At 39.6% G+C, this 15128-nt stretch overlaps 1 protein-coding gene across 1 annotated transcript in view; it reads left to right on the top strand.

Moving 5' to 3' along the window:
- Nucleotides 1–350: 350 nt before the first annotated feature.
- The window catches only part of Adgrg7 (adhesion G protein-coupled receptor G7), a 55898-nt gene continuing 41120 nt past the window's right edge, over nt 351–15128 (top strand). Inside the window, exons 1-2 of the mRNA XM_006995774.3 lie at nt 351–676; nt 14336–14449. Coding sequence (XP_006995836.1) covers nt 562–676; nt 14336–14449 — 229 coding nt within the window. The 5' untranslated portion in view covers nt 351–561. The remainder of the gene's footprint in view (nt 677–14335; nt 14450–15128) is intronic.

Here is a 15128-nt window from a genome sequence, read left to right as displayed (position 1 = left end):
TCCTAGGCTAGAATTTCCTAGAATGTAGGCTCCTTAAGGAAGTGCAAGCAGTGGAGTCATACGTGGCTCCTGCCATTGATCCTTCCACTTGACAACATAGTTCATTTCTCCAAGAGGGTGTGCAAACCTCCTGAAGCACCTGGCTGAGCTATAGACAGCCAGAGCGACCCGTTGCCTTCCTGACTTCCTCTCTGGCTTCTCCTTGCTCGCCTCCTTCCTTCACTGTCTTTCTTGTCTGCAGATTCACCCTTTGACCCGCTAGGCTGATCCCTCCCCTTCTTTATTGCCCTGACTAGGTTTCCTTTTCTGAGAGCCCTGGTCACTTGGTCTCTCACGCTGAAGAATGATCACACTGGAAGCAGAAACACACCTTCTGTTCGGGGATTCCAACTACATCATGCTGAATTAACTTCAAAACTCTTCAAACATGAGAATGCCTGCCTGACAGACCACTGAAAGGAAGGATTCTTTCCATGTTTTATAATGGTCTCTGATTAAAATTTTTGACTAAAGGAGACACTAGCTGTTTTACACCGAGTGGTGCAGTGGCCTGTTTTCAGCATGCGTTCCTGTCATTCCTGCAACGTCCGGGTGCTGGTGGCTATTGTGTGTGGGCTGCTGACGGGCGTTGTTCTGGGACTGGGCATCTGGAGGTTGACAGTAAGGATCCAAAGAGGTAATGTCACCCTGTTATAGTCCAATGGGGCGGGGGGGGGGGGGGGAGTTGAACCTCTGACTCTGTCACCTGATATATCAGTGCTGGGGAGGACCTTGTCCAGGCAATGGCTGCCTTCTACAATGCCACTTATGGAGTGCAAGACAGCAGTTAGTTGATGCCTAGTGGCTAGCAGCCGTACGTATAAAAATATGCATGTGTGTGAATAAGCAGGGTGAAGAATGAGTTGTGAATTGGCTTCTTTGGGCTATTTTAATTCCTGAGTTGATAGAATGAGTAATAATAGAAATTATTAACAAGATGTATTTGGGTTTATTTAGCTAAATCCTAGAAAGGTAAATAGTTATGAGCACCGACTCCCAAGCAACCATGTATACAAACATGTAGCAACCATGTAGCACCCACGTAGAAATCCATCTCAAGAAGGAACTTTAGAGCTGTTAGTGTGGCTGTGTTATAATGATGGTGTTAAAATGAAGCCCTTGGGAACTCAAAAGTACAGTTTCAAAGATTCCAATGCTGCATCCCTTGGCTTCTGGAGAGTCACTATAAAACAGTGGTGTGGTTCTCAACCTGTGGGTTGTGACCCCCACCTAAGACCACTGAAAAACGCAGATTTCCCTTATGAGTCATAAAAGTAGCAAAATTATAGTTATGAAGTAGCAACAAAAATAACTTGTTCATGGTTGGGGGTCACCACAACACGAGGAACTGTATTAAAGGGCCAGAGCATTAGGAAGGTTGAGAACCACTGCTTATAAAGGGATTGAAAGTTGACATGCAGAACATGTGAAACTGAGTGGATAGGAGTAAACAATGCCAGTAAGGAGGAAGAGTCTGCCCTCAGGGAAGGCAGGACCTGCTGCCTTGGTCCAATGGCGCCAGGCTGCAGAATCTCGTGGCTGAGAACAAATGGTCGATACTGGCTGCTGCTGAAGAGGTAGCCTGGAATGGCACCATCCCTACTCCACCCAGGAAGACTGGAATTCAGAGAATACTGTGTTGGCAGCAGTTAAAGAAACAGAGGAAGACATTAAGCTGGGCAAAAGAATAAGATTAAAATTGTGAGGTTTGTAAAATACTTTAATTCAGTTTTAAGAAAACCGGCCGGGCGGTGGTGGCGCACGCCTTTAATCCCAGCACTCGGGAGGCAGAGCCAGGTGGATCGCTGTGAGTTCGAGGCCAGCCTGGGCTACCAAGTGAGCTCCAGGAAAGGCGCAAAACTACACAGAGAAACCCTGTCTCGAAAAACCAAAAAAAAAAGAAAACCGTAAGAGTCGTCCTCACTGTTAGGTGTGTAAGATCTCATTTAAAGGAGATACACTTGAGAAATCTCTTCCTTCTTGCTGCTCTTCATAATGACATCTATTTTTAAAGGAAAACCTGTGACTTAGAAATGACACAGTTAAACCAAACCATTACAGGGACAAAGTACAAAGGCAACACGAGGAACTGTACAGACTGGAGAACAGAGACTGCATAATGGTCAAAGGCTTAGCGAGAGCTGCTTACCTGTGGACACACCTCTGAGCTACTAGAGGGCTAAGGCCCCTGAAGGAAACATAAAAAGTAATAAAAGTCCTGTTTCTCAGAGTAGTAACAGACTAGAGCCTCGGAAAGATGAGCTTTGTCCTTGGTTAGTTTTTCAGTTGGCTCTTTATATAAGGGATATCCTTCAGCATGGGGGTAAAGCCAGTGGAAAACTAGAGGGTTATCACTATTTAAAATAGAGCGGAGTGGCAGGTGGGGGTGGGGATGAAAACTGATACTGTTTGCTGCTGCTGCCTGCCTTGGAAATTTTATTTGGAATGTGCTCTAGTTCTGTTTCTTTTTTGTTTAGTTCTGTTTAATTCTGTTCTATTTTGTTTTATTCTTTTCCACGAACTGCTGGGTATTTCTTATCTTTCCCTCCCATTGTTTCATTCTACCCATCTCATTTGATGCCATTCCTCTTCAGTCCCTTACTTAATTATAAATTATTCTTCAATTAATTATTTTCTTAGAGACAGAGTTCATGCATATCTCAGAGAAACCAATGTAACTGTGAATGCTTTCTTTGTTTGCTTGTGAGAACTTACTTTATAGCTTGGGCTATCCCGGAACTCATAGCGATGTATCCCAGGATGACCTCAACTCATAGTGATCCTCTTGTTTCAACCTCCCAAGTGCTGGGTTTACAGGCATGATCCCACATACCTGACTAATCATAAATGTCTTATTTTTTTAAAAAAATGCATGTGCATGCATACATCAAGTTGTGTCTAAATTACTATATTCAAAACTCATTTCATATAAACATAATGGGTTTTTTTTCATGAAAAATGGTAACTTCTTTGTGAAAGACAAAAACAAAAAGCTTCTATGCTAGGCATATAGAGGCTCACAGTATCAGTGTTCAGAATGCTGAGGCTGGAGGATTGCTCAGAGTTCAACAACACGAGCAGAATAATAAATAAGACTGTTTAAGAAAAAAAACAGAAAAAATACAGACAATCTCCAACTTCCATTCTGAGAAAATTCCAATGAAAAGCTTCTATTTGGCTACAGCGGGGGTATTTATTTTTACAATTGATTTTTGTGTACCTGACAACTGCAAAAGCTCTTACTGTGACCAAGACAGCACACTCAGAGCTTCACGTGTCTTGTCTCACTTAGTCCTGACACCTACATGTGAAGCAGGTGTCATTTTTCTTGTGTCACAAATGCAGGAACCGAGGCTGGGAGAACATTTTTGCACTTATGTACCTGTGCGACACTGGCTGTACCACGCTGGGTTTGAACCTGCATCATTCATGATGGTCTCAGTGGTTTTGTTCTCAGACGCACACAGGAAACCAGAGTAAATTCACTCACTTTTTTTTTTTGAGACAAGAGCTGAAAATCCCAGTTCCCAATGTTGCGGTAGGCATGACGATCAGAGCGCTCTGCTGTCGTCTCTGGGAAGTCTGCTGTCTTCGTGTTTATGATTCTCATGTATTTTTGCAGTCTGTGGAGTACGCACTCGGAGTCATGCGTCGGCTCCCAGGTTTTCTGAGTCTTCAGCGGTATCGCTACATTTCTGCGGCTGTAGTAGCGGCCATGCTTTTGCCGTCGTCTGGGAGACTGCTAAGGCGCTTCTTCCAGCTTCGCAGCATCATAGTTTGTCTGTTTTGATCTTCATAGTGCAAAACTGCAAACAAACAACAACAACAACAACAAAAAAAAACCTTCACTTTTTAGTCGTTTTCATCCAGGCCACTGCCTAATTACAATGGAAAGACAAATTCAAAATAGCCAACAAGTCACAGATCAAATCAACTCTAATTATTCTAAAGTGAACCACTGGCTTGAAAGGCAGAGAAGCTCTTTAAGATGTGGTCTATAGAATTCCAGTAACCTTCAACAAGCAAATGGACTTCTAAAGTCCCGCTCCTGTTTCTGAACTGTGCCTCTTGTTGAAAGGTCACTCTACCAATTAAGGCTCTGGTTTTGATAATTGAGATTTTTCTGCATACCCAATACAAATTCTTATTCTCTCTCTCTCTCTCTCTCTCTCTCTCTCTCTCTCTCTCTCTCTCTCTCTCTCTCTCTCTCTCTCTCTCTCTCTCTCTCTCTCTCTCTCTCTTTGGTTTTTCGAGACAGGGTTTCTCTGTGTAGCTTTGTGCCTTTCCTGGATCTCACTCTGTAGACCAGGCTGGCCTCGAACTCACAGAGATCCGCCTGGCTCTGCCTCCCAAGTGCTGTGATTAAAGGCATGCGCCACCACTGCCCGACTCCATTTCTCTCTTTTTACACACACACACACACACACACACACACACACACACACACACACAAATATATATATATATTTGGTCACAGTTCTCATTGATGACAAATTCTCCATCCTTATTTACGTTGTTAAAGAGAAAAGAGGCACCATTTAGGAACCTATCAGATTCCTACCACTAGATTTGAATTACTGCAACGGATAAATAAATCCTACAGAAACTAGAAGGTGGACTTAGTCTGTTAGGAGAACTACAACAAAGTAACGTAACTGGATACTTTATACACAACAGAAATCTCTTTTCCACAGTTTCCTGAGAGTCTGAAGGAAAGTGAGCTCCAGCTTTGGCGTCTGGTGAAGGTCTGCCTCTCGGTTCTGAGGTGTTTTCTTGCTGTATCACCTTTTTAAAACTTTGATATTTAATGCTGTGATGTTGGGAACTCAATTTCAACATATGAATTTTGAGAGGATGCATTCAATCCATAGCATGGATCAAGAATTCTCAAATAGTTGTATTCAGAAATGACACAACAAATCTACCAAATCTTCATGCTTTCTTTCAAAATAGTAAGAGGAATGCAAGTTTGGGTGTTTAAAGAGCGACATTTGTGTTTCCTGCTGCTGCTGCTTGAAGCCATGTGTGCATGACCATTGGACTCTAGGCTTCATTAAGATATTTCCAATTACCTATAGCCTCTGCTTGCTCGTATGATCAGTAATCGTGCAGGGTGCATTGATATTGGAGGAAATCTGTGCGTTTCCAGAATCCCAGCCCTTTCACTAAAAAATGTCTAATGTATTTTCACAAAGGATAGACGTAAGAGAGCTATCTCTGTTGGCTTCCTGCTTCTAACAGCAAGGGACTTGCAATGCAAGAAGCAGCGTGACTTTGAGTCCCATCACACTTGACAGTGAAAGTTAAATACAAATGTGGATTTCGTTGCATCTCTTTCCTTTGACATGTACCAGTTTGAGCTAATCCTACTCTAAACATGCGCAGATGGTCACAATACAATGCAAGAGAATGCTTTCTTCAATTTGTATTCATGAGAGGGCATCTCAACCTCAGTTCACAATGGTGATGTCTTATTTAACTGTATATCCTTCAGTTCTGGCTCTAAGAATTCCCTGCTTTCTGTTCCTTCCTTACATCAGCCATAGACTTTCTACCCTACCATAGGACAGACTTGTTCCTCAGCCTAGCAAGGACTTCAGAAGGTTTATATGGTCCCAAATCCAAGGCCAGACTTTATGGCACTCATAATTCTCACTCAGTAGAAAATGTATGTTATCGGGAAAGGAAAGGAGAGTTTATTGCTGCTCAGAAAAGAATCTGCCCACAGACACTTGTCTTTTTTTCCTTTTTCTCAATTTAGTACTTCCCACAGAATAAATCTACACAGTAATAAATCCAACTCCTGCAATGGATCCTGGAACACTAAGGCCATTTTAGTGTTCAAAAAAAAAAAAAAAAAAAAAAAAAAAAAAAAAAAGGTCAGAGTCCTGTTTTATGAATAGAAGAAAGTATGCTGAGGTGCCTGGGGGTAGTGTTCAATTTCAACTCTCCAGTTACAGATACTCTCCTATCCTTTCTCCCCCTTCCTGTTTCTTCACCTGTCTACTCGCTAAATATTTTTTAAATACAAAATTGTCTATGAAAAGGAAGGGAGTCTTGTTCGAGGGATAAGTTTTTTTGCTCAAGTGACAATGCCTTTGAAGATTTAAGATGATGTCTTGTATCTTCTGAGCACTCAGTACACCCAGGCAACTATTTTCTAATTTATGAAGTTTTCTGTCATTCAATCCCGAGCACAGTTTTGTCCACCCCTTGAATTATACCTTGAATGGATACCATTGACCCATATTGGACCTTTGGAATGAGACTCAAGTTATCACACCAAAACTCTACAATAGGTTTAATCATTAAATTGAATTGACTAGCTGAAAAGAGAAAGAGAAAGTGTTCCAAGAACAACCATGGAATATTTGCTTTTCAATATGTATGCTACTTTATTAGCAGAAGACTGCTTATTAAAACATTTATTATATTTACTGAAAATGTTAGCCAAGTAGTTAATATTGGACAACATTTATCTTAACAAAAGATATACTTTATGTGTTTTATTTACATACATTTTTCTTTCTTTCTTCCTTTCTTTGTTTTTCCCACAATGAAAATATTCTCCTAAACATGGCCAGCCTAATATCTCCTTTTTGCGACTACAACTGTAAAAATAGTTATATGAACAAACTTCATCCTTCTGAGTTTATTTTTTTTAATTTTATTTATTTTATTTTACAATACCATTCAGTTCTACATATCAGCCACGGGTTCCCCTATTCTCCCCCCTCCCACCCCCTCCCCTTACCCCCAGAGTTTATTTTTTATAAAGACGATAGAGCTTGAAAAATGTTGGTGCTACTTTGGGTAACATTTTGTGTCATTTGGGTACTTTAGAGGCTAAGAATCTGAAGTGGGTAGAACACGGAGTTAAATATATCATTACAATGGAAAGTGAGTAGTCTGGCTAGAATTAGATGTCCTTAACTAGAATTCAAATGACAGAGAAGCCATTCAGCAAGTACTTACTAACTTTATATTCATTAACAATGTTCTAAGATCTAGAGATACAAGCTATGGCCTTGAACAAAATATTCCTTAACTATCAGACTTGTAATTAAAAGGCAGAATGACTAGGCATGGATAGATGTTCCTTCCTGGTTATTAAATGTATACAAATCATAACTAAATGTTCAAACACACCAACAGGCTTCCATCCTTAAAGGAAAATCCCAGGAGACTGAAACACTGTAAAGAGTTAATACTATAATGATGAGTAGGCGCTGTTATAAACTCTAGAGGTTATGGGTTTGATGTATCCATAGAGACAGAAGGCATGGTGCTAGACTGTGTAATGGGGAAGGTGGACCCAAGCCACGGGTGTGACACCTGAAGCCTTTCAGGAGTCACATCAACCATAAAAAGTAGATTAGAACATTTCTGTTCTCTATGCCACAGGAACATTAAATACCTCTTATCATCTAACCTTTCTGTTATGGTGGTGGATTTGAGATAGGATCTCATATAGTCTAGGTAGGCAAGTAGCTAACCTAGGCTAGGATGACCTTGAACTCCTGATCCTTCTGTTGGGGGAATTCTAGACTTCCCTCTAGCTTCCCTTCTGAAAGAAGCTTCTGTTCCTGCTTCCATGCCAGCACTGAGACCGTGTTTAGCTTAGTTCTCTGCAATACATGTCTCACCTGCCCCTACCCTACTCCTGCATTTTCTGGGATCCTTTCATTTTCCTCCATAGATTGCCGAAGATTTCTTTTATTATCTTCTATTCTCTCTCATTTTTGTTTTTTGGATATAATCTATCTTCACTTATTCTGACCCTCTCTAAATGGTTCACATAGAGACAGACTCTACTTCACCATCTTACACAGAAATCATTTAAGCTTTAGAAATTAAGAAATAGAAAATTCTAGAACAAGTATGCATGGTGATAATATTTTAAAAATTAATAGAATTAAAATCAAAGAAATGAAAGTAAACATTAGTTAGATAGATACATGAATTATTTAAAATGATGAACTTAAGCAAATACATTTTTAGAATTATTGATAGAAGAAAAACTAGCAATTCATCAATATACAAAGAAAGAAAGACACTCCAATGCAGAGAAGTGGCTTTTTAAACAAAATCATGAGCAAATACCATAGCAAACTTTGCCTCTGAAGACATCTAAGCTGAGTCAAATGGAAATGTCTTTATGTATAAAAAAATGAATAGAAAGAGCCAGCTTCCTCCCAAATTATCGTCTGACCTCCACATAATTCATACATGCATACGCATGCACACACATAATAAAACTACAACGTGTCATTGAAAAGTTTTTTAAATAATTGATAAGTCATTTTTAAAAAGCCCTGCATGAAAATGTGTCAGATTATGTTCAATGTGGTTGTACTGTAAAATATGACAGGAAGGAAGAAGAACATCACAAACTTGTTTTGAAGTCTCACACACACACACACTCCAGTGAACTGTGATCTTCATAAAATATCTAAAAATTCCCTGTTCCCAAGGCCACCAAGATTTTCTTCTGTTATCTTTATTCAAATTACATCGAGTTTATGTTCTGTTCTAGAATAATTTTTGAAAGCTGAAAATCTATGTCTAAATCCATTTTTTAAAATTTCTTTGTTTCTTTTGTTGAAAAATCAGCTTTTCTCCACTGAACATAATGCTTCTTTCTCAAACAACACCTGCACCTGGCTGTTCTTGAATGGTCTGTGTATGAATTTTATTCCATTCCAGAAATTAACTTATTTATGCTAATGGAGTGTGACCTGCTATTCCCCTGAAACCTCGTTTCTCTAATGACTAAATGCAGATCATTTTCTGGTGCTAATGGCACTCTATATGGCTTTTTTTTTTTTTTTACAGTGTCTGTTCAACTCTTTTGCCCATTACAAATAAAAATTGCATGATTTGCACTCTTCTTATGAATGTATATTCTTTATAAATTACAATTTGACTTGCAATTCTAATTTACACATGCTCTCTCTCTTACACACACACACATACATACACACACACACACACACACACACACACACACACACACACACACAGTTTTCTCCAAGTCTGTGACTATCATTTTTATTTTCTGAAAATACATTTTAATAAGCAACAGTTTTTAATTTATATTAAATGCAGTTTAAATTTATATTTAGTACCATTTTTCCCTTAAAAAAAGTTGCATGCCCCACAGTTGCAAATATAAAGTTTATTTTAAAAGTTTTATGGTTTTAGCTTTGTTTTCTGTGTGTGGTCCACATTAAATTGAGGGTTTTTTTTTTCATTAAATTGAGTTTTAAGGGTGATATATTTGCTTAGTTAGTTCATAATATTTCCATTTGTAAAACAAACAAACAAAAAACAAAAAAGAAAATCAACAGCTCCCTCAATTAGTAGCTTAAGCAAATACGTGAAAGATCAACTGATCATTTCTGATTTATCTTTTTGGCTTTTTAATTTATATATGATTCTGGGACTAAGTTCCAGGTGTTGCACATGTTAGGCAAATGTTTACCACCAAACTACATCATCAGCTCTATTTTTTTTTTATCTATTTTTGAACTTTTTATTTCACTAATGTCTTTGTCTTCATATTAATTCTGCCCAACCTTTATTGTTGTGACTTAGTCCACCATAAAACCAGTAATGCAAGTATTAAACCACGTTTATCTTCTAAAACCTTGTTCTTCTTTCTGCCTTTTCCATTTCCCCAAAAAATTTAAAACCAACTCATGAATTCCTGCAGAAAAAAAAATGTTTTAGATATTTTTAATTTATGTACGTGTGAGTATCTGTAGGCAGAAGTTTCTGCCCCAGCAGCAAGCCTGGCAATCACTTACCAAATAATCACTCAGAGGCTTATATTAATTATAAATGCTCAGCTGGTAGCTCAGGCTTATTACTGACTAGCTCTTACACTTAAATTAACCCATAATTCTTATCTATGTTTAGGCTTGGTACTTTTTCTCAGTACAACATTCTCACCTAGCTTCCTCTGCATCTGGCTGGTGACTCCTTACTCTGCTCTTCCTCTTCCCAGCATTCTTAGTTTGGTCACCCACCTATACTTTCTGCCTGGCTACTGGCCAATCAACATTTTATCAAACCAGCTCAAATGACAAATCTTTACAGTGCACCAGAGGATTATTCCACAGCATATATCTCTATGTATGTACTGCATGTGTGCCACCACATGTGTGCAGGTACCCATAGAGACCTGAAGAGGCTGTTTGATCCCCTGAAGCTGTAGTTATAGGGAGTTGTGAGCTGCCTGAAGTAGGTGCTGGGAAACAAACTTGAGTCTTATGAAAGAGCAGTATGTGAGCTTAATCAAACCACTGAGTCCTCTTTCCAGCCCCTTTGATTTAGATTTTAACTGTCATTTGAAGAAGAAAAGACAGTTTAGCTAATGAGGCTTTCATTTGTAGCTGAAGTTTTTTTTTTGGTCCTGCCCAGCCCCACGGACCCTGCAGCCGCTTATAAAATAATCACTCAGAAGCTTATATTAATTAAAACTGCTCAGCCATTAGCTCAGGCCTACCACTGACTCGCTCTTACATTTAAACTCAGCCCATTTCTGTTAATCTATATGTTGCCATGTGTTCTGTGGCTTTACCTGTGTGTCCTTACATGTTGCTCCCTGGATGGCAGAATGGTGTCTCCTGACTCAGTCTTCCTCTTCCCAGAATTTTCCTTGTCTATCCCACCTATACTTCCTGCCTGGCTACTAGCCTATCAGTGTTTTATTTATCAACCAATCAGAGCAGTATATTCACAGCATACAGAACAATATCCACAGCACCCATTTATTTATATCTCCATTTATTTAGATATTTAATTTTTCTCTTAATCTGTGAGACATTTTGCTCTCTGTACTGATGAGTTTGTTCTATTATATGGTCAGATGGTAAATTTATTAACTGATTTTATATTTTTAAACCAACCTTTCATGCCTGGGATAAATCTTATTAGGTCATGTGGTATCTGTTTTATTTGTTGCTTGCTTTGATTTGTGACTATTTTAAAGGAGTGTGCTGTCTAGTTTGTTGTCAACTTGACACAGACTACAGTCATCTGAGAGGAGGGAACCTCAACTGAGAAAATGCCTCCATAAGATAGGGCTGTAGGCAAGCCTGTAGGGCATTTTCGTAATTAGTGACTGATGGGGGAGGGCCCAGCCCATGGTGGTTGGTGCAATCCCTGGACTGGTGGTCCTGGGTTCTATAAGAAAGCAGACTGACTAAGCCAGTAAGCAGCACTTTTTCATAGCCTCTACATTAGCTCCTGCCTCCAGTTTACTGCCCTGTTTGAGTTCCTGCCCTCACTGTCTTTGATGATAAATTGTTACAGGGAACTGTGAGTGAAATAAACCCTTTCCTTCCCCAAGTTAGTTGTCTTTGGTCATGGTGTTTCATCCACAGCACTACTAACCCTAACTGAGACAGAAATTGGTACCAGGATAGTGGGGTATTGCTGTGACAGACTTGACCATGCTGGTTTTGGGGTGGGGAGATGAATTATAGGAAGACTTTGGACATTTAAGCTAGAAAAGCCATTTAGTGTTCAAAGCTTGGAGAGCAGTTCTGTGGGAACTTGGAAGAAAAGAGTGTTGAAAGAAATGCAGACGATGGAGGCCTTAGTTGTGAAGTGCCAGAGAGAAGTCTGAGAGTCACTTAAAGACTCTATCAAAGCTGTTGCATATTTTGAGTTAAAAATTCATGGTCCTAGTTAGCTGGAGCTGCAGAATCAGCTGTGGTTAACCATTTCAGAAGCATTAGAATGAAAACTTTTGATTTGCTGGGATAGTTGATGCTGGAGAGCTGGAGCTGAGAAATCAGTGGTTTGTAAGAAGAGACCAAGCAAAATCTTCTAAGTGTTTCCTCAGAGTCAGAACACAGAAATTGTGTTCTAGAGGTGGCTGAGGTTGTCCCTCATTCTGGCAGCTGAATTGGTCATGTGTAAGAATCTCCCAGGGGGTACTGGTTTTAAAGGCATGAAAGGGTCATGGAGAGCAGCTGAGGCTTGGCACTGTGAGAGGTCAGGAGAGGCCATTGGTGAGACTGGGGGGACTTTTAAGTTTGTAGAATGTTTTACATTGTGATGTTAATATTAATGTGTGATAATGCGGATGAATAAAAAAATAAAAGGTTGTGACTTAACAGTGATGAGTTTGTGTGTCGAGTTTACAAGGGGTCAATTGTGCTGGCTAGTGGCACAAGCTATAGTCACCTGAAAGGAGAGAACCTCAATTGAGAAAAATGCCTCTAGAATATCTAGCGATGGGCAGATAAGCTTTTAGTGCATTTTCTTAGTGATCAGTGGGGAAGGGTCCAGCCCATTGTGGGTGGTGTCATCCCTTGGCTGGTGGGCCTGGGTTTTATAAAAAAAAAAAAAAAAAAGCAGGCTGAGCAAGCCATGAGGAGTAAGCTACTAAGCAGCACCCCTCCATGACCTCTACATCAGCTCCTGCCTCTAGGTTCCTGCCCTGTTTGAGTTCCTGTCCTGACCTCCTTCAGTAATGAACCATGATATGTAACTGGAAGCTAAATAAACCTTTTCCTTCCTACACTGCTTTTGGTCACGCTGTTTCATCATAGTAATAGTAACTCTAACCAAGACAAGGAGTTTTACAAATGTGTAAATGAGGTTTACTGGCCCGAAATTTAATTCTCTTTATAATGTCTTTGTCATATATTGGCATCAGAGTTATTTTTACATTATGAAATGACTTGGGTAGTTTTGCTTTTCTGTTTTCTCAGAGAGTTTATGTAAGATTGATATTTTTACTTTCCTAATTCATCAATAAAGCTGTAAGCTGTTAGTAGATATCTTTAAGCATTCTTCTTAATTTTTGAATTTCTGCAGTTTGGTCATATGCATATTTATTTTTGCCTGTGATCTTCTGAGTTGATTGGATCTCTAAACCAAAACCTTTCACCAAATTTGAAGTTTCAATATTTTTTTTTATTTTCCTGCTTCATGACTTCAATTACACACACACACACACACACACACACACACACACACACACACATACACACACACACACACACAACCCATAGGTTCTTATAATTCTCTTTTTCAAAAGTTTTCCTTCTCCATATTTAGTGGAAATTTATATACAGTTGTTGAGCTGTCTTTGTCTCTCTCTATTCTGGGATACCCCACTTAGCCGTGAGTGCCATCTCACATCTTAATCTATTAAGACGGTGGCTCTTTGCTGGAGTTTTCATCCACCTTTGTCACACAGACTCAGCTATGCCCTCAGTGGAAAAAACGATACAGAATTCCCTTTCATTTCTGAACATTTTTCTTTGCTTTCCAGTACTCTCAAGCAAGTTCTGTTGTCACTGCTGGTGTTATTGCACTTGTAAATTTTGCTGAGACTAAGGTGGTTATCTGTGGGCAGCTCAACATGATACAACCCACTCCATCTTTGTTGGAACTGTTAATGTCTCACCATCTACCCTACAAACTTAGAGACACTAGTGTCCCCAACAGAAAATAAGGTTTTTCTCAAGGTTTCCAATTTCAGATGTGCTTCCTGAATGTACTGATTCCTACCATCTGCTGAGGCTGGATTCCTGCTTCAACTCTGCTGCCTGCCTGCTCCAGTCACTTCCCGCACTGCTGGAGCAATCATCCTAGAAAACATTCCTAATAGCACATCTCCTTTGTTTTAAGATCCCTGTTGTTGGTTGTTTTACTGGTCTTCTCTTTCACACTCAGAGGCTTATTCTTAATTATGAATGCCTGGCCTTAGCTTGACTTAGTTTCTGGTCAGCTTTTTTTAAACTTAAGTTATCCCATCTACCTTTTGCCTCTGGGCTTTTTACATCTCTTCTGTAAATCTTACTCTTACTCAATGGCTGGCCGGGGGGCTGGCTCCCAGAGTCCTCCTTCTTCCTCCCTCATTCCTAGGCCATACTAGAGAACAGAGCCAAGTGTGGTGACACATGCCTTTAATCCCAGTACCAACAGAGAGACCTGGAGGTCTGTACAGACAGACAGTGACAAAGAAGTGAGGCAGCTGGGCTAAGAGCCAATGAGAGGGCAGAACAGCAAGGCAATAAAGGAGTGGGTAGACAAGAAGTAGTTCGCATTTGGAAGCTGCTGAGTTGGTGAGGTAAGGTTAGCTGTGGCTTTCTGTATTTCCCTGATCTCTCTAAGGCTTTAACCCTAAGGCTCCATATTTTTATTAATAAGACCCTCTAAGATTCATGTTACAGTTTTGCATATAGAAATTGGATGGCTACAGACTTGAAAAGAGAAACTAATAGGGAAGTTCCCATACTATTCTGTTGTTTACTGGGTTTTTTTTTCCCAGGGGTATCTGCTTCTGTGTCGAGCACCCCTGTACAGTTCTGCAGGAATGGTGGAACTTGGCAAAATGGCAGATGCATTTGTACTGAAGAGTGGAAAGGGTTGAGATGTACAATTGGTAAGTTACTTGACATATACTACAATGACATAGGTGAGCCTTTTGTTAATAACAGCAGCAAGAATTCTGGAAGCTTTAGTTAAAGACTATAGACACAATTAGCATAAGGACAATAGCACTAAGATGTATACTCATGATCTCACTATAGCTATGATTACTGTCACAAGACCCGCACAAGCTTGGTCTGTCCACATTTCATCATGGATGGTGGAGGCTCTAATGAGATCCTACCCCCTGCCTGAGGGACTAGTGTGAGTTAACAGCTGTGAAAGGAGGATGTATGATTTTCTTCAGTGGTGTATCCACTGGTAAATCTGTCCTTACTCCAGTAAATAACCTCCCACTCAACACTCCTGTGCAAAAAACTCTAATTAAACTCAGTGGATCAAACACAACATAAAGGCTTGAAAATAGGAGGAGGGGGACTTGTTGGAGGGAAGGCTTTTAGAGGATGGAGGATACAAGAGGGGAGTGGGGATGAAAATATCTAAAATTTAGTATGTAATTGTATAAAACTGTCAAAAACACATGCACATAAATATATGAAAAATATTGTAAATGCTAAAAATGTGAAGTTTCTTTTTCTTTTCAATGACCAAAGCCCTGTTTTCCTCTTAGGCTCTATACGGTTGAGATAACTTTGTCCATTTTCCAAATGTCAAGTATTTTCTGTAATTCA

The sequence above is a fragment of the Peromyscus maniculatus genome, chromosome 12 (genome assembly GCF_049852395.1).
Source record: "Peromyscus maniculatus bairdii isolate BWxNUB_F1_BW_parent chromosome 12, HU_Pman_BW_mat_3.1, whole genome shotgun sequence".
NCBI lineage: Eukaryota > Metazoa > Chordata > Mammalia > Rodentia > Cricetidae > Peromyscus > Peromyscus maniculatus.
The sequence above is the reverse complement of the archived record's forward strand: the minus strand, read 5'-3'. Positions and strand labels throughout refer to the sequence as shown.